General features: G+C 39.2%; 1 protein-coding gene across 1 annotated transcript in view; it reads left to right on the top strand.

Annotated features, from left to right (window-relative positions):
- The window catches only part of PCSK5 (proprotein convertase subtilisin/kexin type 5), a gene marked incomplete at its 5' end in the record, with an annotated part of 282,220 nt that overhangs the window by 111,374 nt on the left and 146,308 nt on the right, over positions 1 to 24,538 (top strand). Inside the window, 2 exons of the mRNA XM_084236534.1 lie at positions 6,324 to 6,467; positions 10,154 to 10,230. Coding sequence (XP_084092660.1) covers positions 6,324 to 6,467; positions 10,154 to 10,230 — 221 coding nt within the window. The remainder of the gene's footprint in view (positions 1 to 6,323; positions 6,468 to 10,153; positions 10,231 to 24,538) is intronic.

A 24,538-nucleotide genomic window follows, 5' to 3' on the forward strand; every position in this document is an offset into this window, starting at 1 on the left:
AGGTTTTAAGAAATTAGGTAACTTGATAAAGTCATAGCTGGAAACTAGAGTGGAATTCAAACTTGCCTCTGCCTCATTCCCCTCGCTAGAGTCTTTATCTGTTATGCTGAGTTTTGTGATTTTGAAATGTTGGAATTTCTTGGAAATCCAAAAATTGAGTAATTATCTTTGAACAATTGAACCTTGGGTCTGTTTTTGTAGGAGACATCTTTTTTATATATATATATATTTTTTTTTTTTCAAGATTTATTTACTTACTTATACAAGCACTGGGTACAGTCAGAAGCGCGGGAGGGCGAGAGAATTCACCGGAGCCAGCGCAGGGAGCAGAGCAGGCAGAAGGACCAAAGTACACTGCTGAGGGGAGCAGCGGGCAGCAGTAGAGGTCTGCGCGCCATGTGGGACCCTCCTCCGGTGGCCGGGGAGCAGCCGGGGATCGAACCAGCGCTGCAGAGGCTGCAGGCAGCTTGGCAAACCAGTGCTCAACAGCTGTGCCACCAGGGAGGCCCTGTAGGAGACATCTTTTTTTGCATGTGTGTGTTAGAAAAGAATTTAAAGTCTGTCAAATTGACCCATAAATATAGTAGTAAATATCTTAGAACTTAATTTAGATTTTTAAAACTCTGTGAAGGCATCTTGTGGATGCAAAAATCTCTACTTCATCCCAAGGAGAGAACATCAGCTAACTTTATCACAAAAATCCAACATCCTATATTTGTAGGTAGATTTGAGAAAGGTTAAAGAAAGAAGATTTTATGCAAACTATTTTATAAAGCTGGGAAAGGGGGAAAAAATAGGGCCTCCCTGGTTGCCTAGAGGTTAAGTCTCAGCACTATCACTGCTTCAGCCTGAGTTCAATCCCTAGCCAGGGAGCTAACCCACATGGTGCAGCAGACCTCTCATCTTCCTACTGCTCCCCTCAGCAGTGTGTTTCAGTCAGTCTGCCTGTTCTGCTCCCCACTCTGTCTCTGGTGAATCCTCTTAACCCCCACCCCCCACCCCACCTCTGGCCTACACCTCAGTTCTTCTACACACAAAAAGAAAGAAAGGGAGGAAGGGAGGGAGGAAAGGAGGGGGAGAGGGAGGGAGGGAAAACTAAGCTTGGGTGCCTCCCAGTACTTCTCAAGTACTGAGGAGCAGATGTCAAATCCTTTAGAAGGGATCCTTCATCAGAAATGGAGCAAGATTAACAATGAAATGAACTGCTTTCAGTGGTTGCTGGTCTTGCCTTCTAATAGCTCATGAAAGCTTATTGTTATACATTCAGGAATTTTTCAAGAGTGGTGCTTTAAAACTAGCCTTGTTGGATTTACACCATGGAAATTAACAAACACCACAAATAAGGGATTTTTTTTTTTAAAGAATTGATTTACCAACACAGTCTATTAGTAAAGAAGTAAGCTTCATGTCATTGAAACCATTCAAATAGACACTTGGTGATTTCCTAAAAGATATGTTGCAATAAATGGAATCAGGAAAAATTAGAAGATCGCTAAAGTCTTATCTATTTTCCACCTTATCACTTGACTGCACTTATCACAGTGCTAAGACTGAAATTTATATTATTTGGATTTCTTAACTAGTGCTGTATGCCCCAAATCCTTTCATAATATGCTCCTTATCTGAATTTGCATGTGTTTAGGTTTCCTGTAAGCCCTTTCTCTTTCAGCTTTTAAGAGAAGAGCTTAATCACGCTATGATCTGCTGTCAGATTGCTTGGTTCTGAATCCTCATTCCACTATTGACCAGCTGCTTGAACTTAGCAAGGTTAGCTGGACTGCTTAACTCTCATTCTCTAGCTGTCAGAAGCAGGTGATTATAGTACCTCCCTCAAATAGTTATTCCAAGTCTTAATGCGCATGCTAATCCATATAAAATAATTGATACAGTGCTGAGAATCTGTAGATGTCTGCTATCATTCCACCTGAGAGAAGGGTCCATTCTAGTTTTTTTTAATTTCTTAAAACCCTTGGACTCCAAATTTTATAATTTCCTAAGCTGACTAGATAAGTTTCTGCAGTTGTCTGTAAAACAGATTTTGTGTCTGTGTATTTAGTTCTCTGTTTTACTAACATCATATAGTAAGTCAGAGGTGCAGTCTTATGAGCCACTGTATCAGTAACAATGAACAACAGATGTTTTCAGAGTTAGCAGGCTATTGGCAGCCTCTAAATTGGCAGCTCGTTGGAGGCCCTTAGAACTTGGAGAAGTTTGAAAAGAATGACATTGAGGTTTTTTTCCCCTTCCAGTCTGAAGAAAATGATGAGACCATAAAAAATGTTTATTTGGGGTATAAGCTGTTCTTTCACTGGCCAAACACTATGATATATTGATGAAGATGCAGGAGAAGTAGACACACCCAGAGTGGTTTATATGGCAGACTGGTTCATAACCCTGGTGTGGAAAAGGCCATTTCTAGAACTTACAGAACAATCTCTTTAAAATTTTATTCCTAAAAAGAATAAGAGCTTTTATGAACAAAAAAGTGAGAAACTAAGGTGGTAATCATTGTTTCTGCAGATATTTTCCATTTTTTTATGTTTCTGTTTAATCATCTATGTAGAAACCATCATGGAAATACAGTACATTATTCACAACTGAAGGTACATACATTTACTATAAATATTTATCTTACATATAATGTGTACATGTGTGGTTTACATCAGCTTCAAATGTGCTGCAAGTTTCTGACTAACCACTTTTGTGAATACTGGTCTTTGACTGTGGATGTTGTGACCCAATTCCAGAAACTAGTCTTTGGTTCCAGTTCTTGCTGAGGTCTCAACATGGCTGATTGGGTATGGGGGTGTAAGTTCCCTTTGCCTCTGTGTACTGCTATAACATAGATTCTGTCAAGTAAATAGATTCCAGTTCAAAGACCATTTTGATGAATCAGTTAAGGAAATGACTAACTTGTATTCATCTTTGATGAGTTTGACCAGCATCTGTATTTACTAGAGTCTTTGGTGTTTGGATACTTTGGGTATATGAAACGACGTTTATTAGAAACATGTCTGGAAGGCTGGACCATTCGAAATACGTGTTAAAAATCTTAAGTTCCTATCAGGATTTAGGGGTGCTCTGGCCTTAAAACTCACTTGCAAAAACCTCCTTCCCCCGGCTCTGATTTTTTTCTTTGACATTTTAGTTCTTCACTATGTTAGATGATCCAAATGAAACTTTCAATTGGATATTTCCCCTCCTTCACCTTCCCCCAATACTATGTTAGCAGATTAAAAGCAAAGTGGGACAAAAAAGTTTAATTGTAAAGTCAGATTCAACAGAAACAAGGGTGGAAGAAAGAAACCTAATTGCTCCACTTTTAACACACATGTTTTCCATACACGACTGGTTTTCTTCAATTTTCATAATTACAATTTCAGGCAGCATCCCTCCTCTCCAGCACGGTTATCCCATTTGTGGGTTACCCATTTCCTGTGCATTTCCTTCCTCCAGCCCACTTCTTGGCCACATTAACATTACTTCATGTCACAAATGATACCCCAGGTGGCCAAAGCAGGCTTTGAAAAAGAAAAAATGAAATGCGAACCTGTCAAGGTTTCTTTGTGTTAAGTTAAAATATTTGGTGTGGAGAGGCACTAATTTTTGGCTAAAATGAGACTTCTGAAAAACATAAGATATTTTGGAAATCTACAATGTTTCAGGATCATCTCCATTAATCAAGCATCAGCTGACTAGGTATCTCAGGAGAGGTCAGGACAGTAAGCACATGGCTTTTGTGAACTTGGACAAAAATTTGAAAATATACTCTCATTTCTGACATGTAATCAATCAGCCAATATTTACTGAAACCCTAGTTTAGATTTGGTTTAATGCATAGTTGTCTAGAGGTTTATAGTCAAGTAGACAAAAGTCACATCCAAGATTCAATAGCCAGCAATAGTTCAGCAGAACTTGATGAGTTGGGAGTTAGGCTGTATGGCATGGTGTGTGTGTGTGTGTGTGTGTGTCTGTCTGTCTGTCTATCTGTTTCTATCCCTTAAGTTCAGGATACTAGAGAGACTGAAGAGTAGAACTCTAGAAGGCTTTGTGGGAGAAGGTAGGATCGAAATTATGCCTGTTAAACTAGGAAGAGGGAGGGAGAGTGGAATTTGAATCAGTGCAGTTGTGTGTGTGTGTGTGTGTGTGTGTGTGTACCCGTGCGCGCAGGGCCATGGGTGCAAGAAAGAAACCAAGAAGGTGCCAAAAAGATGCAAATGCTCATGAAATATTTAAGACCCTCCTCCCTCTGAAATACATATCTCCTATGATGAAAAATGGTGGTGCACCCTGTCTGAAAATGAATCCCTGAAACTATTCAAATGTATTTATAACATTTCACAGGTCACTTTAACTCAGGAAATAAATTACCATTGGCAGGGGCGGGGGGGAGCATTAGCGGTATCACTATTTAGCATTGATTTTGAGAGATGAAGTTTAGAAAGAGATAAACTTCCATTTTAAGAATAAAACCCCAGGAGTGGCTCCAAAGCCCCGGATGATGGGCCATCCTTTTCCCTTTTAATTTGCTGCCTTCCGTGCCACTGTCCATCCTTAAGCTTCACTGTCCACATCCTTTTTTTTTTTTTTTTTTAAGATTTTTTTACTTATACAAGAACCAGGACACAGGCCAGATGCGCGGGAGGGTGAGAGGATTCACCAGAGACAGAGGGAGGGTGAGAGGATTCACCAGAACAGAACAGGCAGACTGACGAAGAACACTGCTGAGGGGAGCAGCCAGCGAGGCAGGAGAAGTCTGCTTTGCCATGTGGGATTCTCGTCGGCCTGCCGGGATGGAACCCGCGCTGCAGAGGCTGTGGACAGCTTCACAGTGCGGTGCTCAACCGCCTGCGCCACCAGGGAGGCCCAGTCCACATTCTTTTATCCTTTATTGTACTGGGCTCCTTCCTGACTTACAATCTTTGCAATTGCTGTGTCTTCTACCAAGACCACTTGTCTGTCAGCTGTTGTGCAGATCTGCCCTTTCTTATCAGGCATGTCTTAGTTCACATTTCCCTTTTTTCAGCATTCAGTCTTTTTCTGACTTTCCCATTAAAATTGGTCAGCTCCAGTCCCAGCATTCACCAATATAATACCTTTAGTTCTTTTAATATATACAGAGTGCTCTGAATGGTCTTGTTTGCTTATCTGTGTCTGCCCTATAGATGGGTTATTAGGACGAAGACCATGCCTGCTTGTTCATTGCCATAACCCAATGTGCAGTATGTTCTCAATAAAGTGTGCAGGAGGAATCAGTGGCAGTGGGCTGTCCGTTATGCTTGGAGCATACCCAGCTCCCATTCTGCTCCCCTCCCAAAAGACTGCACTGTTCAATAACCAAAAGAAAACAGCAACTGGTGAGGACCTAGGTGGCTCGTGTTGCTATGGCATCTGTCACAGCACATCTCTTTTCCTTTGTCTCTACTGAGTCTTCAAAATCTGGAAAATAACACCACTCAGAGGGTAATTTGAAAGAGATGGACTTTGAAGGAACAATTGTGTGGGTTGGACAAATGCTAGTAAATTATATCAGGAAAAGCTGCTGGTTTAATTCAGTTCTCAGTACATTTGTATGTTGTAGGCATTGTGGAAGAAAATTACTACTCATAATGAGCTAAGATTCAGTGTTTCTACTGCCCACCTCTTGAAGCCCTTACCTGCATTTTCCTGTGTATGTCACCTTCCAGGACTTTGCATTAGCCTTCTTTCTTCTCTTGAAGTAGGGCTGAATGAGTTTGTCTACCCCCTGCAAATTATAGTACAACAGCCATTGTTAATTTATTGAAAGAGTTTGAAGAAACTTATTTTTTTCTGTTTTCTGGCTTTTTCACAGTAGTGCACTCTGGCTGCTGCTATAAAAGCTACTTTAGTTAGTTCTCAGTTTTAGCTTGATTGGCTTCTAGTGCCTGAATAAGAAATTGAACAATGATGTAAAAATAAATAAATAATTAGAAATTATACATTCTTCAGTTACCCAGTTTGTATTTACAATTGAAATGCTACAATGTCTTTTTCTGTGTCTTTAATATATGCTAACAAAAAATAATATCCATTATTCTGCTGTTGCAGCCTATTTTTATGTTTCCCCAAAGGATCTATGGTATTAGAACAGGTCAGAACAGGTAGAGATACTTCTATTTCACTTGCCTTCCACACATCTGTTCTTCGTACCTTCCCCTGTCATCGTATGAGAGATCCATGCATCTCCTCTACCAGGCAGTCCACCCTGTTAATTTAATGTATCACCTAACAAGGAGGTGATTCTCCCATGTCCTCATTATTTAGCCATCAGCACCGTTCACTTCTCCCTCTTCGTCCCTCAGCACTGCAGTGACAACACGCATCCCTGCCAATCAGACATGAATATTGAAGGAGCCTGGAAGAGAGGCTACACGGGCAAGAACATTGTGGTCACCATTCTGGACGATGGCATTGAGCGAACCCACCCGGATCTGATGCAGAACTACGTGAGTGTTTGCTGTGGTAGGAACGCCTTCCCTCCTCGGAAGCAAGGGACCTTGTGTTAGGATTAACAGAAAGGGGGAAACTACTGGCAAATGCAGCTGATAGACACTGTAAGCTCCCTGTGTGTTGCCCCCTCCTTGTAAAATAGGGCTCTCAGGGTCCAGGCAGCATGAGATAACACTTTCAACTTTCGAGTGCCTTTGATGTTCTGACTGACAAATGGCAGGTGATTTGGTAGCAGAATCCCCACCTTCAGTGCCATCTGCTGCCCACACAACAGTTCATCCGTGCAGCCAGGCAACACTCTTTGTTTCTTTCATAGAAAAAAGCATGCTTAGAACTTTTCCCAATTTATTCTCTTGGTTTCTCTCTCTCTTTCTGCCTCTCCTTTTGTAAAGGACAGTACTTTTCAGCCATCCAACAGTCCTTAGGAATCATTCAATTCCCTTTCATAACAAGGAATCATGATTCCAGGTCTCAGAGACAATTTAAGATGAGCCCAAGGTTACAGAGCTAGTGTCAGTGCTGAAACTTAATACTTTTCATTGAAAACCACGGTCTTGATATCAGAGCCCACTCTAGGTGGGTGGTGGCCTGTTCCTGGAATCTGGAGCTCATTTCTGGGTCATCGGTTTCCCCTCCCTCTGTGATATTCACTACCTGGAAATGTGTCAAAGCCCCCTCTGTCCTCTTCTCTCTACACTGCTTCTCCCCACGTTTGGTTAAGAGTGCCTTGATTATCTCCCATTATGCCATGTTCTTTCTGCTCCCAATTCATGTTTCCTGACACCTTTGTGTTCTCCCCAGAATATTTTGTTATTAAAAAACCTGCAGTGACTCCCCATTATCTGCAGATATGGCTCATCATTCCATCAAGGCTCAGCCGAAAGCTTCAGTGGCTTCCTCTCACGTCCAGGTCTCCTGATTTCTCCTCTGCCTCTATTCTGTTGACTCAAAATCATGTTAACTTCAATCACTTTTATCCATCTATCCCTATTCCTTCAGGATTCTTTGGAAAGCCAAGATTTTGGCTATGTGAGTTTTCCTAAATTGTATCTCATGTTGGTAGTGAAAAGTATTTCTCTTAAAATTGGTGATTTTTTTTTTTTAAATCAGCTTACAAGTTTCTCTCACAGCCTCACAAACACAGCAACTCTAAATCATGGTGATAGCCACTTCCCTTTATATGATGCATATCGATCTAGACAGAAAATCAGGGGCCAGGGTGGGAAGCTTTGCCTCTGTTTATGGGGGGAGGGCAGAGAATCCTGGGAGGACCACATCTCCTCAGCTCTTTCTCTTCGTGGTCCTTAAGGGAGCAACTTCAGCAAGCCCAGCCTATCACACAGTACCTGAGCTGGCAGAGTTCTGAGATGGTCCCTGACTTTCAGTTCCCTGTGCACATCAGCACGAAGGACTTGCCATCTTAGCATGCCTGCTACCTCTCTCTCCTCTTTTCTCCTCAGAAACTGGTAGACGCAGCGCTGTCCCTGAAGGGCATTGTCCTGGTCTCACTCAGAGTGGAGTGAGCTTCTCCTGAAGTGACATAATAGCCTCTTGAAATCAGATCTATCGGGCCTCCCCGGTGGTACAGTGGGTTGAGCACCACACTGTGAAGCTGTCTGCAGCCTCTGCAGAGCGGGTTCAATTTTCAGCTGGCTAGGGAGATTCCCACATGGCGCGGCAGACCTCTCCTGCCTCGCCCGCTGCTCCCCTCAGCAGTGTATTTTGGTCCGTCTGCCTATTCTGCTCCCCACTCTGCCTCTGGTGAATTCTCTCATCCTTCCCGTGCCTCTGACCTGTACCCCAGTTCTTGTATAAATAAATAAATCTTTAAAAAAAAAAAGAAAGAAATCTGATCTATCTTCTTCCCTCATCCACACCCCCTTCATTGCAGACAGTCCTGGAAAGAGGCTGTTTTCTCTGCACAGTGGGAATCACTGTGTGTATTTTAGACTGTCTCCTCTGGCCTCTCTTACCTACTGCTTCAAAAGTTTCTGGAAGAGAGGCTTAAATATAAGTAGAAATCACCATAGGTTCTCACCAACATTTCTTTCTCATTTGTGCAATCTCGCTTATTTCATATTTCATCTGTTAAATTAATTTTCCTTTTGTCACACAAACCTGGAAAGACTGCATTTTATCTTTACAAGTAAAATACTGCCGGTCATATCAGCAATGAGCACAGATCACCCTATTTTGACTATGAAGACCTCACCTCACAGAACACCTTAGACTTTCATTCACTTCAAAGACTTTTCCTTTCAATAGTCTACCTTGTTGCCCCTTTTGTTTAAAAAATTCAGCCAAGAAATTTCACAAATTGATTTTTTATGACAGATTATTGAAAGTTTCCCCAAAATGAGATGATTTTTTTTTAATAAAGGAGGATATTCATGTAGTTTTCATTTGGATAAAATGTTCAAGTGGCTTCCCTCACCCTATCTCCCAGCTTGCTCACATAAACTTGTGTCTTTTCACAACCTAGAATTTTAGAGCTAAAAAGTAACTGCAGTTCATCGCCTCCTTCCATAGGATAGAAACTGAGGCCTAAAGGTCAGAGTGAATTAGTTAAGGTTATGTAAACATCATAAAAATGTCACCCTGTCTTCTAGCAAGGAGGGCTGCTGCTTCTATGCAGAAAGGATTTTACAGTGTGTTCCTGCTTACTACTGCTTGAAAATATGCTTGATTAAATATAAACAGCTTTAGCCAAGCTGTGATTACTTCTTTATTTTCATTTCATTTACCTTTATACCTTTTACACTTTTCCCCTTGCAAGAAAATTCTCCAGAATTTATCTGTACAATTAGCAGTATGGGTGCCCTCTCAGTTCTAATGCTGGAAAGGTTGCAGGCAGAGAGAAGCTTTTGGTATGAGGTGTCAGATCACCAGGAGCCAGTCTCTGTTCCACAGGCGGTTCCTTTCATTCGTTTGGTGAAATTACCTAACCTGTCTCGGGTCTCTGTTTCCCTTTAAGTAAAATGAACATGTTCCACTGCTAGTGCCCTTCATGTTCTAATGACCAAATAGACCAAATGACTGCTGGGAACCCCTTTGTAGAGAAAGCAGGCACTTTCCACTTTAATATATAATGTCCATTTTGCTTAATGCCCCCAAATATTTCACTCTATGAGTTATCAATTATTTGCAGAAACAAGAAATCAAAAGTAGTAGCATTTTACAGACTGAAATCAGGAATTACAAAATGTAAGAGAAACTAAGAACACCCTAAATTAGTTCTGTCTACAGTGATGTAAATTCACAGAACAGCCCAGTAAATTCTCTTCAGATCATTCACAATTATTTCTAAAAGCAAACAAATCCAACTTTGTTTTCAGAGATAGTTTCACCTCATTTTAAAGCCTGACATGCAATAAAACTATTATTTTGGTAGGGGTGAATGGCCATGGCTATTAGTAAAATGTCTGAATTATAGATTCTTATATAATAGGTCATACATCTGCAACCTTACCAGTTATTATCTAACAGAGACCCCAAGATAATGGGGAAAATATGACACTGATTATTACTGAATGAGTCATCCCAACATTGTGAACTTTGAGTGTAGTATTAAACTTAATTACTCTCTTGCAGAAATGTGTTTAAGAATGCACGAGCCTTTAGATTAATGGCTAATTAATGAATGTCCATCTTCTTTCTCCTGCTCTCTCCTCTATGGCTATAGGATGCTCTGGCAAGTTGCGATGTCAATGGGAATGACTTGGATCCAATGCCTCGTTATGATGCAAGCAATGAAAACAAGTAAGGCCCGAGTGAGGGGTGACTGAGTGATTGGCATGGAGCTTTGTTTTTCACTCTTTCTGAAGGAAGTATTTCTTGGAAATCCAGGAAACAAATGATACCTAATTTGCTTCGAGATAAGTAAGTGTCTTCCCACTGAAGCTTCTGGATAATAAAAGGGGATGATCCACATAGTAAGAATGGTTTCAGAGAGACTCTTAGGGGAATGGCTCAGCATTTCAAAATCTTGAGGGTACAGCTGGGGAATATTAACTGTCATGTATTATTTGGTCCATGACCAATTTATTTAGGAATGAGTGCTAAAGAGAAAAACCAAAACAAGTACCCCCCTCCCCTAAGAGAATTACTTTATTCCCTTAGATTCAACAAACTGGAACTGTCTTGAGCTTGAGGTCTCTGCCAAAAGCTGTCTTACTTTGCTTCTTTTCTTCTTACCTCAGCTTTGTAGTGAGTGTATTTTCTACTTATGTACCTGAAATACTTATGAGGTGTACCATATGCAAAACATATTACCTTTTTAATCTCACACTCAAGAGTCATGAGAACCCATTTAATCACATTTACATTTTCCAATTAGTACAGTCATTTTTGCAAAAGCAAATGAAAATGTGTATCTATCGATAACAAAGACTACCTTAACATTCCTCAGAAGTAAATGGAAATGATTTTTCCTGCTTACAATGGCCCAGATACTTTAAAACATTAGTAGATGTTGCTAATCTCTAGATCACATTGACTTTTTTCCCTTTTCCTATAAATGTCCTCGAAGATAATATGTGATTTAGACACTTTCATTTGTGTATTTTAGTTTGGAATCCTAGTAGTCAAAAGAGACGTTATTTTCACCATTCATTAAGTGCTCTTTCTAGCCTGTATTTTTCTTTAGGAGAACATTTCTCAGCTAGTATTATTTGATTAAATTAGTTGATAAATTTAAGTAAAACTATATAACCCAGAAAAATTGTGACCATAAATGGCTTTTAACATTATTATACCATCTATAAAGAAGCCTGAAAAAAGTTACAGTGGGAAAGTTGTTTTAAAAAAATACTTACAATGAAGTAAATATTACAGATCAGATTTGGTGACTCAGTGAAATCCTGTGAAAACATTAATATACAAATTGATATAGGTTGTGATTTCCAGAATATGCTAGAAAAAAGGACCTATGTCAACCTGGACAGTTTTCTTGCAGGCCTGGTCATTTCTGTTTAAATTGGAGTGTTTAAAGTTATCATGAATTTCACATAAAAGGGATATAATTTGAGACATGTGAGCTAATATACTTAACCTAATTTACAAACCAGCATGAACACTGAAGGAGAAACTTGAAACTCTAATACTTAATAAGTCACCACTGATAAGTTTAAATATGCAGTCCATTCTGCTATAATGTGACCTGCATTCCTAATTATAATCATATTCTACAAAATCAAAACCACAGAGCAATAAAAAAATGAAGTTGTGGCTCAATATTCAAAAATCTTCATTAGTGACACACAAATATGAGAGGAACCTACCACAAACAGTAGCCCAGTTTTATTCATACTAAGTGGTTAAATAATAAAGTGTAATAAATGTAACCTGTATTATATTAGTATGTTATATTAAAGGAAAGAAAGATTAAAGGAAAAGAACAGAGAATAAAGAGGAAAACTGTAAGACAGGTTGAGAGGAAAGAGGTGAAGATTAAATTTCACGGAGGACACTCTCCAAGATGGTCTTCAGAGGTGTGACAGCTTGCAAGGTGTTGTGAACAGGAAGAAGGGTTACCTGACATCATATGGGAAGCTACACATCAGTTGTGGGCAAGTGAGAAATGAGACTGTGGGGTTTGTTTATTCCCACATTGTTCTGCTCAGCTTGGTGTGTTTCTAGGATAAAATGATGCATAAACCAATGCAAATTTCATGTTACACTCAAATTGCTCTCTAATGTATCAATCACATTGGAAGGAATTTATCTTTCCAAGGCAAGCATTATAGCAGAACTGACTCGACTTATCCATTGGCTGAATTTATCACACCAACATTTGTACAGAGGAAAGAGAAACAGGGAAACTCTAGGAGAGACTAGAAAACACATGTTAATACCCAAAGTAGCCTCATGCAAGATGTTGAGGGACAGGAAGGGCTATTCATAGAAACTGAAAGTGTATTGATCCTGTAACCGTTTCCACTTGGATGTACATATGGCAATTTGGGGCACTAAAACACTCAGTGATGGTGACTATTTTTCTGGAGTGTGTCTGGCCTGTGACAAGCATTGCTAACTGCAAAGTCTGTGTATAAAGACAATTCTTTAAGTATTGGCTTTGAAGGCTTTTTATTGGCCACCTTATAAAAACTTTTTTTTAAGATTTTTTTAATTTATTTATTCATACAAGCACTGGGTACAGTCAGAAGCGCGGGAGGGTGAGAGGATTCACCAGAGCCAGAGCAGGGAACAGAACAGGCAGACTGATGAAATACACTGCTGAGGGGAGCAGTGGGCACTGCAGGAGAGGTCTGCGCGCCATATGGGACCCTCGCCAATGGTGGCTGGGGATCAAACCGGCGCTGCAGAGGCTGCGAGTAGCTTCGCAGCCCAGCGCTCAACAGCTGCACCACCAGGCGAGGCCCTAAAAACTTTTTTTTAATGAAGAGTCCTTTTGAGCTTGGCCTCTCTCCCAAGACCTTTGTTTAAGAAGAATAGTCAAAGTCCTGTGGAATGTATACTCCATGCAATACTCCTTAACTATTAAAAAAGATGAAATAGTGCCTTTTAGCATCTTGAGATGATGATGCTAAGTGAAAATATACTAAGTGAAATAAGTGAGAAAGTAAGTGACACATTGACAATTTCACTGATCTGGGGAATATAAATAACCAAGACCATATACTGGCAAAGCACAGCAAAAACAGTTCTTAGACTCAGTGAAAAATATGCTGATTACTAACTAGAGGGAACAGCGAGGATAGAGGCGTAGGTAGGGAAGAAGGGGCTGGGGCCTTGACACAGGTTTGGTGGGGGGCGAGTGAAGTTTACACATATGGAGGAGTAAAAACATATCCCAAAATTACATTTATATGCAAATGACTGACAATTTTCAGAAATTAAAAAATCACCATGGTCCTGTTCATTCTCTGTTAATTTGAAGAATTGTCTGTGGTTCTTTGAGTGTGGTGTGGAGGACACAGTCTTTGTTTAGATGTGTGCCAGGACTTGTGGAGTTTGTCCTTTTCAGGGGAGCAACACCACATCCCCAATCTCTGTTACATGAAGTCGGCAGTCAAATGGACATCCAATGTCCCTTCATCTCCTCTCAAGATGCCCGCCTGGTGTTATCTTAGCCAAGCTAGAGCATATATTCAGGCATTTAGGATTCAGATATCTGCACTGGGGCCTCCCTGGTGGCCTGGGGGGTTAAGTCTCAGCGCTGTCACTGCTACAGCCTCATGTTCAATCCCCTGCCAGGAGCTGACCCACGTGGTGCAGTAGACTTTTCCTGTCTCACCCGCTGATCCCCTTAACATTGTATTTCAGTGGATCCACCTGTTTTGCTCTCCACTCTGTCTCTGGTGAATCCTCTCACCCCCTTCACCTCTGGCCTATACCCCAGTTCTACACAAAAATTAAAAAAAAAAAAAGATTTTCGTATATATCTATTGTGCTCGTTAGACCATGGTTATAGCTATGATTGATGGATCTGTCTTTAAGTGTGGATCCATATTGACAAATAAATTCTGTTTAAATAGAGGTCACTTGGCATCAGGTCAAAAGAATGGATTTATAATTTAGCAGAGTCAACTTTATCCTCAGTTCTCCTTGATTAGCTTTGGACCCAACTGTTCTGTGCTTTAGTACTTTTTTACATCTCTAAAATGGGCATAATAATACTTGTAAAAGGTAACAATAAAATATGTAAAGCACCAAGCTTACTGGTGACTAGATCATTATAACTGTCATAATTACTGTTCTATTCCTTTATTTGGGTTTTGATAAATAATCAGTTAAAAATTATAATGGTCTCAAAATATGTATGCATGTGAGCATTTCAAATTAAACTAACTTGGAGGTCTTTGTTCATTTCCAATGTTAGAAGTTGGGATAGGTTTACCTGCTTTTCTTTTTCTTCCATTTCTCATCTCTCTTAGTAAAACTTGAGTCCTTGAAATTGACATAAGATAGTGAAGAAGAGGAATTTCTATCCTCCATCAGAATTAGGAAGTTGAGGCATATGCAATTCTGGCCCCCCTCCTCCTACAACCTGATCTGTAGACTTCAGAGCATATTTAGGATTATTTCATACTTGACTGCATGTGTGCATTCATTTCACAGGTATTCTCTGAAAGCTTATTTTGTGGATGGCTGTGTGTAAATGCTTGGGGGACACAGTGATGAAATAATATAGCCTGCTCGCTAATGGATTGAATTGGGAGATGACTTAATAAGGAACTGTAGCACCTGAGGGGTTTTTAGTACTAAGCGAGAATGTACCTTCATAACTTAATGCAAAGCCTATCTCTTAGACTCACTTGATTACACTTCTAGTGCCGAAACTTTGGAGTAAAGGAAATCACCTCTCAAGTACAAAAGTTATAAAAATCTTTTTCTTGTCACTTTTCCAAGTTCCCAAATGGTGATGTTCAAACCTAAATAACTGATGCTAAAGAAATAGCATTCTCAGAGGGCCATAAAACCTGTCCTCCCATTCAACGTTGGTTCCATTCACATTAGCTTGCAAAATAAAGCTAACTGCATTGTTCTAGGTTTAAAATAGAAAGTGCCTCCCTATAAATGAAACAGTCCCCTGGCATTTCCTACCACTACTCCTGTTTCTGATGAATGAATTATTGATGTCTGAGTTAGATCTTCCCTTCCCTACCTTGCTTCTTGTTAAATGTTCCCTCTGCTTAAAAAATACAGCAACGTATTTAGTGGGATGTGAAACCACAGCATTGTATTTTGAATATGTGACATGTGGGACAAGAATCTAATTCTTTTTCAAAATAAGATAACCCATAGGTTAAAGACTCATTTTCCAAAAGCAATGGATGTTTCCCTTTGTTATATCTATGTCCCAGAAGATTTAACCAAACTGGATAGAAGAGATAGAAGCACATTTCTTCTGGTTCTTTTCCACACATCATTTCTGGTTTTAAGAATCTTGCCGTGTTGTAGAAACCAAAGTATGTGTGGCCTTTTCTTTCTTATTCCTGCAGATGAGGACTGTTGTCAGGGGATAGTGTTCCAAAGCAAAGCCAATGATGTCAGTGTTTTCTGACTATCAGTGAAATATTTTATTTTTTTATTTTTTTATTTTTTTATTTTTATTATTATTTTTTTTTAATAGAGGCATGCTTTATTTGTTTGCTGGTTTGTTTGTTTGTTTTGTTTATACATGCACTGGGTACAGTCAGAAGCGCGGGGGGGTGAGAGGATTCACCAGAGCCAGAGCGGGGAGCAGAGCAGGCAGAAGGACCGAAGGACACTGCTGAGGGGAGCAGCGGGCGGCAGGAGAGGTCTGCGCGCCATGTGGGACCCTCCTCCGGTGGCCGGGGAGCAGCCGGGGATCGAACCGGCGCCGCAGAGGCCGCGTGCAGTTTCGCAACCCAGTGCTCAACCGCTGCACCACCGGGGAGGCCCTATCAGTGAAATATTTTAACTCAGTACTTTACTTGAGAAAAACCCACACTTTATTTTTTTTAAGAATTTATTTTTATTTATGCATACAAGAACTGGGGTACAGGCCTGAGGTGTGGAGGGGTGAGAGGATTCACCAGAGACAGACTGGAAAACTGAAATACACTGCTGAGGGGAACAACAGGCGAGACAGGAGAGGTCTGTTGCACCAGGTGGGTTAGTTCCCCGGCCAGGAATCCAACTTGTGCTGCAGTGGCTGCCAATAGCTTCATAGTGCTGCTACTTAATGCCTTGTGCCACCAGGGAGGCCATGGTAGATCCATTTTTAGTGTTTCCATAGTGGCTGGAGCAGTTTGCATTCCCACCAGCAGTGTAAGAGGGTTCCTTTATCTTCACATCCTCTCAAGTATTTGTTGTTTCCAGTTTTTTTTTAATGTGGACCATTTGTACTGGAGTGAGGTGGACCTCATTGTGGTTATGAAAAACCACACTTTAGATCAATGACCTTAACACATAGAGGAAGCCTCAGTTCTTCATACACAGAACTTAGCCAAATATGTTAAGATAAAATTATTTCTTTAGTTAAGTAGGTCAGACAAAATCTACCAAAGAAAACTAGTATAGGCCGATTTGTTTTTCCAAATATTTTCAAAACTTTTCCCTAACTCTTTTGCAAAATAACATCTGCAATATAATCATACTAGTTATTTAATGAGTGACTAGCAGATGAATTTAGGTAGTGGTGACTACCAATGTACATACTAGGGGTTAATGTATACAAAGCAGATTAATTATGGAAAGTACTTGACACATTTTCTATGGAGTCATAGATTCAGTGTTCATGATAAACCTGATACAAATGTTATAGAAAATTCATTTCTATCATGTGAGTTCCTGGTGTAAAACATTGAAGCAAGAAACATGTTGTCCATTTTCTAGGTTTTAGGAAGTGGTCCTGGTTCAATAGGAAAAGCTTCTCTCAACCAGAAACCAGCTATTCCTTTCCCTTCCCACCAACAGCCCCACTGATCCTGGCAGTTCTCATTGTTTAAGTCCTCCTTTTTGCTAACTCCCCAAAGACATACACCCTCAACCCTCCCTTCCCACAAGCCTTAAGTTAGTATGTTCCCCTTCCCTCAAATACATCCCTGTAAAATCTCCTAAATGTTTTCCTTATCTCCAGTATCACCCCATTCTGAAACATTTTTGAATCCTTTAATGTCTCAAAATTTTGTTAAAAATACTAGACCCTTTATGACCTCACTTCTCCCTCATCTTAAGTTTCTGTGTCCACTCCTCCTGCTTCATTACCAGCTGTATGGGACTCGCAGGGGTTTCCTGAATGTGCCACAACTGTTGAACCATCTCCCACCCACACTGGCCTAATTCCTCCTCCACCTTCAACTCATGTCACCTTCTCTGTGATGTCCTCTCTTGGCTTCCTGATCCAAGCCAGATACCCTTCAGCGCGTTTTCACAGCACCTTTGAAACTTCTTTTATAAAGTCTTTTGTGTTGCAGATGTAGTCACAATCCCCAAGGAAGGAACTAGAGAGGCAAGAACAGATACTTAGAAGAGCATTTCCGGTTTAGTTGGGATACAAAACATCTGTTTGGTCTTTACCACAATTACAAGAGTATCAACCTTGATTGGTTCATCTAGAGGAATTGGCATATGTGCCCCAAAGTACTAATCTACTAACTTGTATAATAGTGGACCTTTGTGCCGGACATGTTTTTGTGCCCCTCTACCCTGTTTTGTACCCCACAAAGCTGACCTCTTGGAATTGCACTAATGGGCTCCATTGTCCCCTGGCTTCCCATTAGGTTTGACCAATGGAAGGTTCAGGTAGAAAACCAGTGGGAAGCAGGAGTGAGAAGAGGATAGTTCTTCTCTGTTATCTCCATGCTGAGCCACTGGGGGTTAGCTGGATTCCTGAAGATGCCCTAAGACTGTCAGGTGGCCCTAAGGCTGACCTTCTTTGTGGATTTCAATAACCACTTCTGCCCAGGGCTCCTTGGAGCGGGGGGTTCCCAGTGCTGCTAGTCTGCAACACTGCAGCATTCCCTATTGGATTCCCCAAACCCTGCCCACATGAATCATTTGAATAAATTATTCTCTCACTATCTAATAGAAAGGAGCCCAATATTCCCTGATTGGCCCTTGACCAGCACAGCATGGTATCGTTCATAGAACAATAGGGGAAATATTCAGATATTTCTGAAGAAAATCGATTCATAGGACTAAATGAGAGTTGAATAGAAACATCAAATGTTTATTTAACCAAGAATTCCTATACACCTGTCACTTGAAGTGTAAATATTCATTTTATATAAAACAAAGCATTAATTATTTCAGAGTTTATGATAATGTGGTTTTCGGACCCCTTTGTTTTCCCTGTTGTCAACTGAGTGTCTTTCTCAAGCGTTTGGAGGGGCCAGTCTCGTGGGACTCTCAGTAATGGTTTTGATAAAGGTTCTAATTAATGCTATAGGTTAAAATGAGATTTAGGTATAATTTATGCTAACCCAGTGCACTACTGACATGAATAATTGATAGCTGCTTTCATTTAAATTTCTTATTTAAAAAACAAACTCATAAATTCCTGAGGCCTTTAAAGCAGATGGAAATTGCACTAGGGAAAATAAGTATCCTTTTTTAAATAATGGATTAAGCATTTGATCAAGGTTGCCAGACAGGTGTATTTATTTATCTTTCTCATTTAATCTTTTTCTCTAATCTCCAACTTGAATCCTCATATCTTTTTATTGTTTCCTTATATTCAGAAATACGTACTATTTAAGGCATGATAACCTTGACAGGTCAATGCTAGCAACGTATTTGTATTATTGCAGAGCATTAAAAAAACATCTAAGAATTTTCAGATGTGATGAACTAGTAGATACTCATGATAAATACTGAACAAGGTGACAAACTGAGGACAAAAAGAGCCCTTTTATCTCACTTTGTACAGTTGCCAAAAGAAGAATGTGCTGAAATAATAATCAAACCACAGACTGTTCACTTTAACCTTATTTACATTTTATTTTTTATTTTCATTTTTTAAAAGATTTATTTATTTAAGCACACAAAAGTTGGGATATAGGCCAGAAATGTGGGGCCAGGGGGCAGGTGGTGGTGAGAGTACCCACCAGAGACAGAGTGGGGAACAGAACAGGCAGACTGACTGAAATACACTGCTGAGGGGAGCAGCGGAGAGAAAGGAGAGGTCTGCTTTGCCATGTGGGTTGCTCCCTGGCCGGCCAGGGCTAGAACTCGAGCTGCAGAGTCTGCAAATTTCTTCATAGTGCAGTGCTTAACCCCTTGCGCCACCAGAGAGGCCTCTTATTAAGACTTTAGATGTTGGTTACCTTCCTTTTCAGATCAAAAGTTAAGGGACTAAAGTTAGAATTTTATTTTTATGAGTTTTTTTGTGTTTGGCAATTCTATTAATTAGAATGGATGTCTATTGTTTTAGTGTATATAGTGTGCCGTGTGTGTGTGTGTGTGTGTGTGTGTGTGTTGATTACCAGTGGTAGGTATACATTTTCATTATAATCCTTAATAAAACATGGAAATGTAAAATACATATCCTTTAGATCAGACCATATTTGATTATTTCTCCGGGTAGGTCGCCAAGAAAGGCAACATGGTACAGTAAAAAAGTGTTCTGCTTTCCGATTAAAACTCAGTACCAGTCCCAGCTTGCTTTTTCACTTTATTGGTGGCTGAGAGAGATATATTCTTATCACAGCTTACTTTACCACATGAGTATCTCAGTATCCCTATTTAACTTAATCAAACAACAACAAACAAAATCTGTAAGTGTATAGGGTTATTCTTGGCTGTATTTGAGTGCAATGTAAGCAGTTGCTAATAAAGTTAGCACAATTGCATACTGTCTCATTTACTGTTCTCAACATCCCACATTTAGTGAAAAAAATCTAGAAACATTCACTAAAGTACAGGACAGATATCACCATGTGGCAGAATGAGAATTTGAACTCATTTGTTCCCACACCATCTTTTTACCTGCATAGTTAAATTAACCTGTGGTCAAGTGGATGGGAAATCAATTTAATAAAATTACTGAGCTCATGCCGCAGTAAGTTTGCTATTGTGGGAGAGTTGTAATCAACACAGAGTTGCCCCATAGGATTCAGTAAGCACTTACTAGACTTACCAGACTAGCTAAACCAATGGTTGGTATTCAGATACCTGTTTTTCCAGAAAGAGAGAGGATTGGTCCACAAAGATTGCCAATACTTATGTACATGAGTCTTGGAACAAATAGCAAAGATCATTTATTATAGAAAATGATCGTATAGACCTGACTCCACAATGGTTTTTGTTCGGTGGAAATAAATGAAGACCATCGCAATGAAACTACAAGTTCTTTATTCAGAACTTGCTGTAGCAAATCAGTCAGCTGTCATCAATTGAAGAGACTCAAAAGTAGAGGATTGGGAGAACTTCACAGTTAAAATACATATATTTATTTTTGTACATATATGAAAGAAGGCTTCAGGTATTGTAGGCCAGGGAGCCTGGAACCTCCCCTTTTGCTGGGGACCACCCATTACAGTATGATCCAAACAGAGATTGGCTTAAGGAAAGGAACTTGGGTCTCTCAATTCTACTAGTATATATTAACAATTTTTTTTCTTAAATTTTAATAAGTTCCAGTTGGGTTATAATTTAAGTAAATGTTTTGGGAAACTATAAAATTTTCACAGGCATGGATGTTATTACTATTACTAATAAAGAAGTAGTAAGATAAACTTTTAGTCTAATTCTCAGAGGGCAGGTAACTATTTTCCATGTGTCTCTGTTTGGAGATATGGACAGTTTGAAGCTGGAATCACATAAACTATGAGACATTTTCCCAATGTTTTGGGAATTCATTAAACTGCAACATAAACTGTAACTCTCGTGAGTGCTCTGGAAATGCAGGCTGTGAAAGATAAATTCTCTTGTAGGAGGAAAGACTGAAACCAAGGAGAGCATCTGTAAGTCAGAAACCTTCTGTCTTTTGAAGGGTGTGAAATCTTGAGGCTGTGTCCTGTTTTGGGGAACTCTGGGGAAATTCCTTACCAGGGAGATGAGGAGTAGACTTCTTGTAGTTTTCTACCAGGTTTGCCCAGACTTCCCACTTTTCTCCACTGCATCTTCTCATCTCAAGCTGCCAGCTCATGAGTTTTAGAAAAGACTGACCTTTGTTAGGAGAGTTTACCTCTTACTATTTTTAGATAAACCTTACACCATCTGCATATAATTTACATATGCTAGTAAATGCATTTGAATTTGCATGAATTGCAGCTAAAATACCTTGTGGTGACTTCCTGGGCTGAGATTAGCTGACTGCTGAAGATTTTGTATGACCTTTTTGCTCTTGATTGGTTTCCCTCCTTCTGTGGTTCGTCCTCACAGGATCATACACCCCCCCCACTCCCTTCACACTGTCCCAATTACCAAATATAGATTCATTTTCTCCCAAGCCCTCCATTCACCCTGTATCAAGTTATCACATGCTCCTTTCTTTTTCCAGCATCTCCTGAGATCTTGATCTTTCATAGACTCTAGCATAATGTGTCATGTGGCTAAAAGGGCACGTATTGACTCCAGCATTTGCTCAGTCTTGACACCAGCTCACTAATTTGGATAACCTAAAAATAGTCAAAAATGAGAATAACCATACATTTATTTGTGATCAAAGAATTGCAATTTGGGGAGGAGAGATTAAACATTCAAATAATATCCCAAAGAGGGAAAAAAGCCAAGGTTTTTTTTTTTTTTTTTTTAATAGAAATAAGGATTAGATAGTAATAGGGGAATTAATGGCCTAATGAAAGGTAAAAATAAGTATACTTTTATCAGTCCTTTAAAAGAGAATATTTCAGTTCTTGCTGACCTCTTGGAACATTGGCAGCTAAACCCAGACCCCATCAGACAATTACTCTACTGTGGTTTGCCCCAACTCCATTTTAAAATAGCTTTATTTATGTCCACTTTTCAGTATTTTTACATGAGGTCATCTGACTAGAACCTGATTTGCTCAATGATTTTAATTGTGGCAAGTGTTGTTAATTTTATTGGATCTATGACATTAATTTTTTTTCTTCCTCATGGAATAAGTGCCTTTGAAGGTTTTCAAAGGTGTGTGAAATTTATGAAACAAAAACACTTATTTTTTTTCTTCTTACCTACCCATCTCCTGCATCATATAAGGAGTGCTAGGGGAGGTTGGATAATAGAGCATCTGAGAAAGAACTGGGGTTTGCATTGAAAAGATCAAAGAAATAGAGGACTTGACTTTGTTGAAATTTAATTCAAATGGAAACAAAGACGTTCCCCAAGTGTGGGACAATCTCAGAAGCATCTTCACCAACAACTGTCCGTTTGCTTTATCACCCTTTGAATCATAACCCTTGTTGGACAATAGATGCCCATTAATTATGATTGTAGTTTTTCCTAGTACAGGATAACTCAGCAGTTGTGTCTTTATTCTTTTACAGGTCGAATTTATATAAAATAATTTAGTCCTCCATTGGGAGTAATACTTGGGCATTTCCGTGGGTGTACTTTTACCAGCCCACAACATGGAAGGATAAGACAAGACCCAATTTAGTTATAGGAATGTTCATTCATATTTGTTGAAATCTTTGTAGCCCAAATTATAAATATGAAGAGGTATTTGGGTAAGCCATTGCAAATTATAGTGAGTTCACTCTTTCACATTTTATAATATAGATATTGTGTTTATATCAGTTAATTCCATTTATCATCATCCAGTTTCTTCATTGTGTTTCTGTGAGCTTGTCTTAAATCCCCATTGTAAAACTTAATTTCAATTATAAGGGATACTAACTCATGTAATTCACCCTGGTTGAAACAAAATGTCCATAGCTTTTTTGTGTCTTATGTTTTTCCTTTCTTTGGTTCCAGAGGTGTTGTTTCTTCTGTACTAAGAAAGTAAGCTTTGTTAAGGATGATATATTTTAAATTCATCTGCTTTTCTTAAAAGATTTATAGGTTTCTAAAATCTATGCATGTGAATATCATACATAGATTTTTGAGACATATATTTGGAGTTAAACAGAAAAATGTATATGGGGAGGGAGACTCAAGAATGGTGCTATATAAATTGTTTGATAAATTGAATAATCCTTTTATACTTTGAGAGAATATATTTACAATCCCCTATAAAAGCATGCCTATGCTGATACATGGACAAATACTATGTGTTGTTAATATTTGAGAAGTTATTGCTATAACGTTATAATAATTTATAAAAACTCAGTATACACAAGCTGCTTAGTTTTCCCATGAGCTGTTCTTTAGCTTTGAGAAGCTTGATACATGACTTAGATGGGGGAGCAGAGAACAACCCCCGTAGCCCCAAAGAAACCTTGGCTCTTTTTGCCTTGGGCTATCCATTCAGCAAGTTGAAATAGAGTTCAAGCAGGGTCAATAAATGTTTTCCATGAGAGAATGTAAAAAAAGAGCAAGTTTTTTGTTCCCTTGACTGGCATTAGTCCTTCCAAGCCATCTCCAATTTCACCTTCTCAAATACAGAGACACCATTTACTAAAAATAATAATTTATCAAAGTTCACAAAACATTTTCACATATGTAAAAATTCATGTCAAATTTGTGGTAGGTCATTGTTTTGGTCTGCCAGTATCTGAATTCCTTTTTAAAGAAGGAATTTTCTGCCTTCAGTGTCTTGGTGGAGAGCCAAGGCTATACTCCCCTATGGTAGCTGAAGATGTCAGATGCTATTAACTTGTTCTTCCTCCCTTGCTCTAGTGTGGGGTACAGGGCATGTGATCTTGATTCTCAAAATGAGTAGCCCCTGTGCAGACTAGTGATGGAAGAGGCAAGGGAAGCCCTTGCTTATTTGCACATGTTCTCCTTCTTCCTCCCAAGCCCCCCAGTAGAGCAATTTGTATTTTCCTTGATCCTTACATTTTACCTTATTATTCAGTACTTTCAACAATTCTGAGCTCCCCCAGTATCCTTTTAATAAACTGTCTGATTAACTCAGCAAAGAACCTGAAATGAAATGTCATTATCAGTGCCCCCTCTTTTCAAAATGAAGAAAGTGAAAAGCAAGGCAGGTTTATATAGCTTATGAAAGTGAGTCTGGCTCCCAAATTCATGCTCTTTGTATCACATAATATACTCTAATTTAGACCATGACACTAGATGTTCTTTTTCAGAATGTAGTGTTTATATACACTAGAATTTTACATTTTTAATTTATAGATATAATTGTAATTACTATACGAGCATTTGATGGTTATTTTTAACATAAGTTTCTTTCACAAAGGATTTTTTTGAATAGCACTTTTCTTTGGTTGTCATTAAAAATTAATTAGTGTACTTGAGATAGTATGTGTGTTTATTTTCAGTGGTAGGTGTGCAGTCTAATATACTGACAGAATATAGAAATTTAACATTTGACCCATCATTTAACTAATGCAATACAACTATTGAAAAAAAAACATTAGGCAGGATGTGTTTGGAAGTCACTGGTTTTCCAATATGTTTCATAGAAACTTTGTGTCTGTTGCTGGATCTCACAGGCTGCCCAAGGGTCACTCAGGAGGCTCTTTGTAATCAGTGTCACTTCCTCTTCCTCAACTGAACCACTTTTCTTTTAAAAATTTATTTAATTTTT

This window comes from Talpa europaea, assembly GCF_964194135.1.
Source record: "Talpa europaea genome assembly, chromosome: 7".
Lineage (NCBI taxonomy): Eukaryota > Metazoa > Chordata > Mammalia > Eulipotyphla > Talpidae > Talpa > Talpa europaea.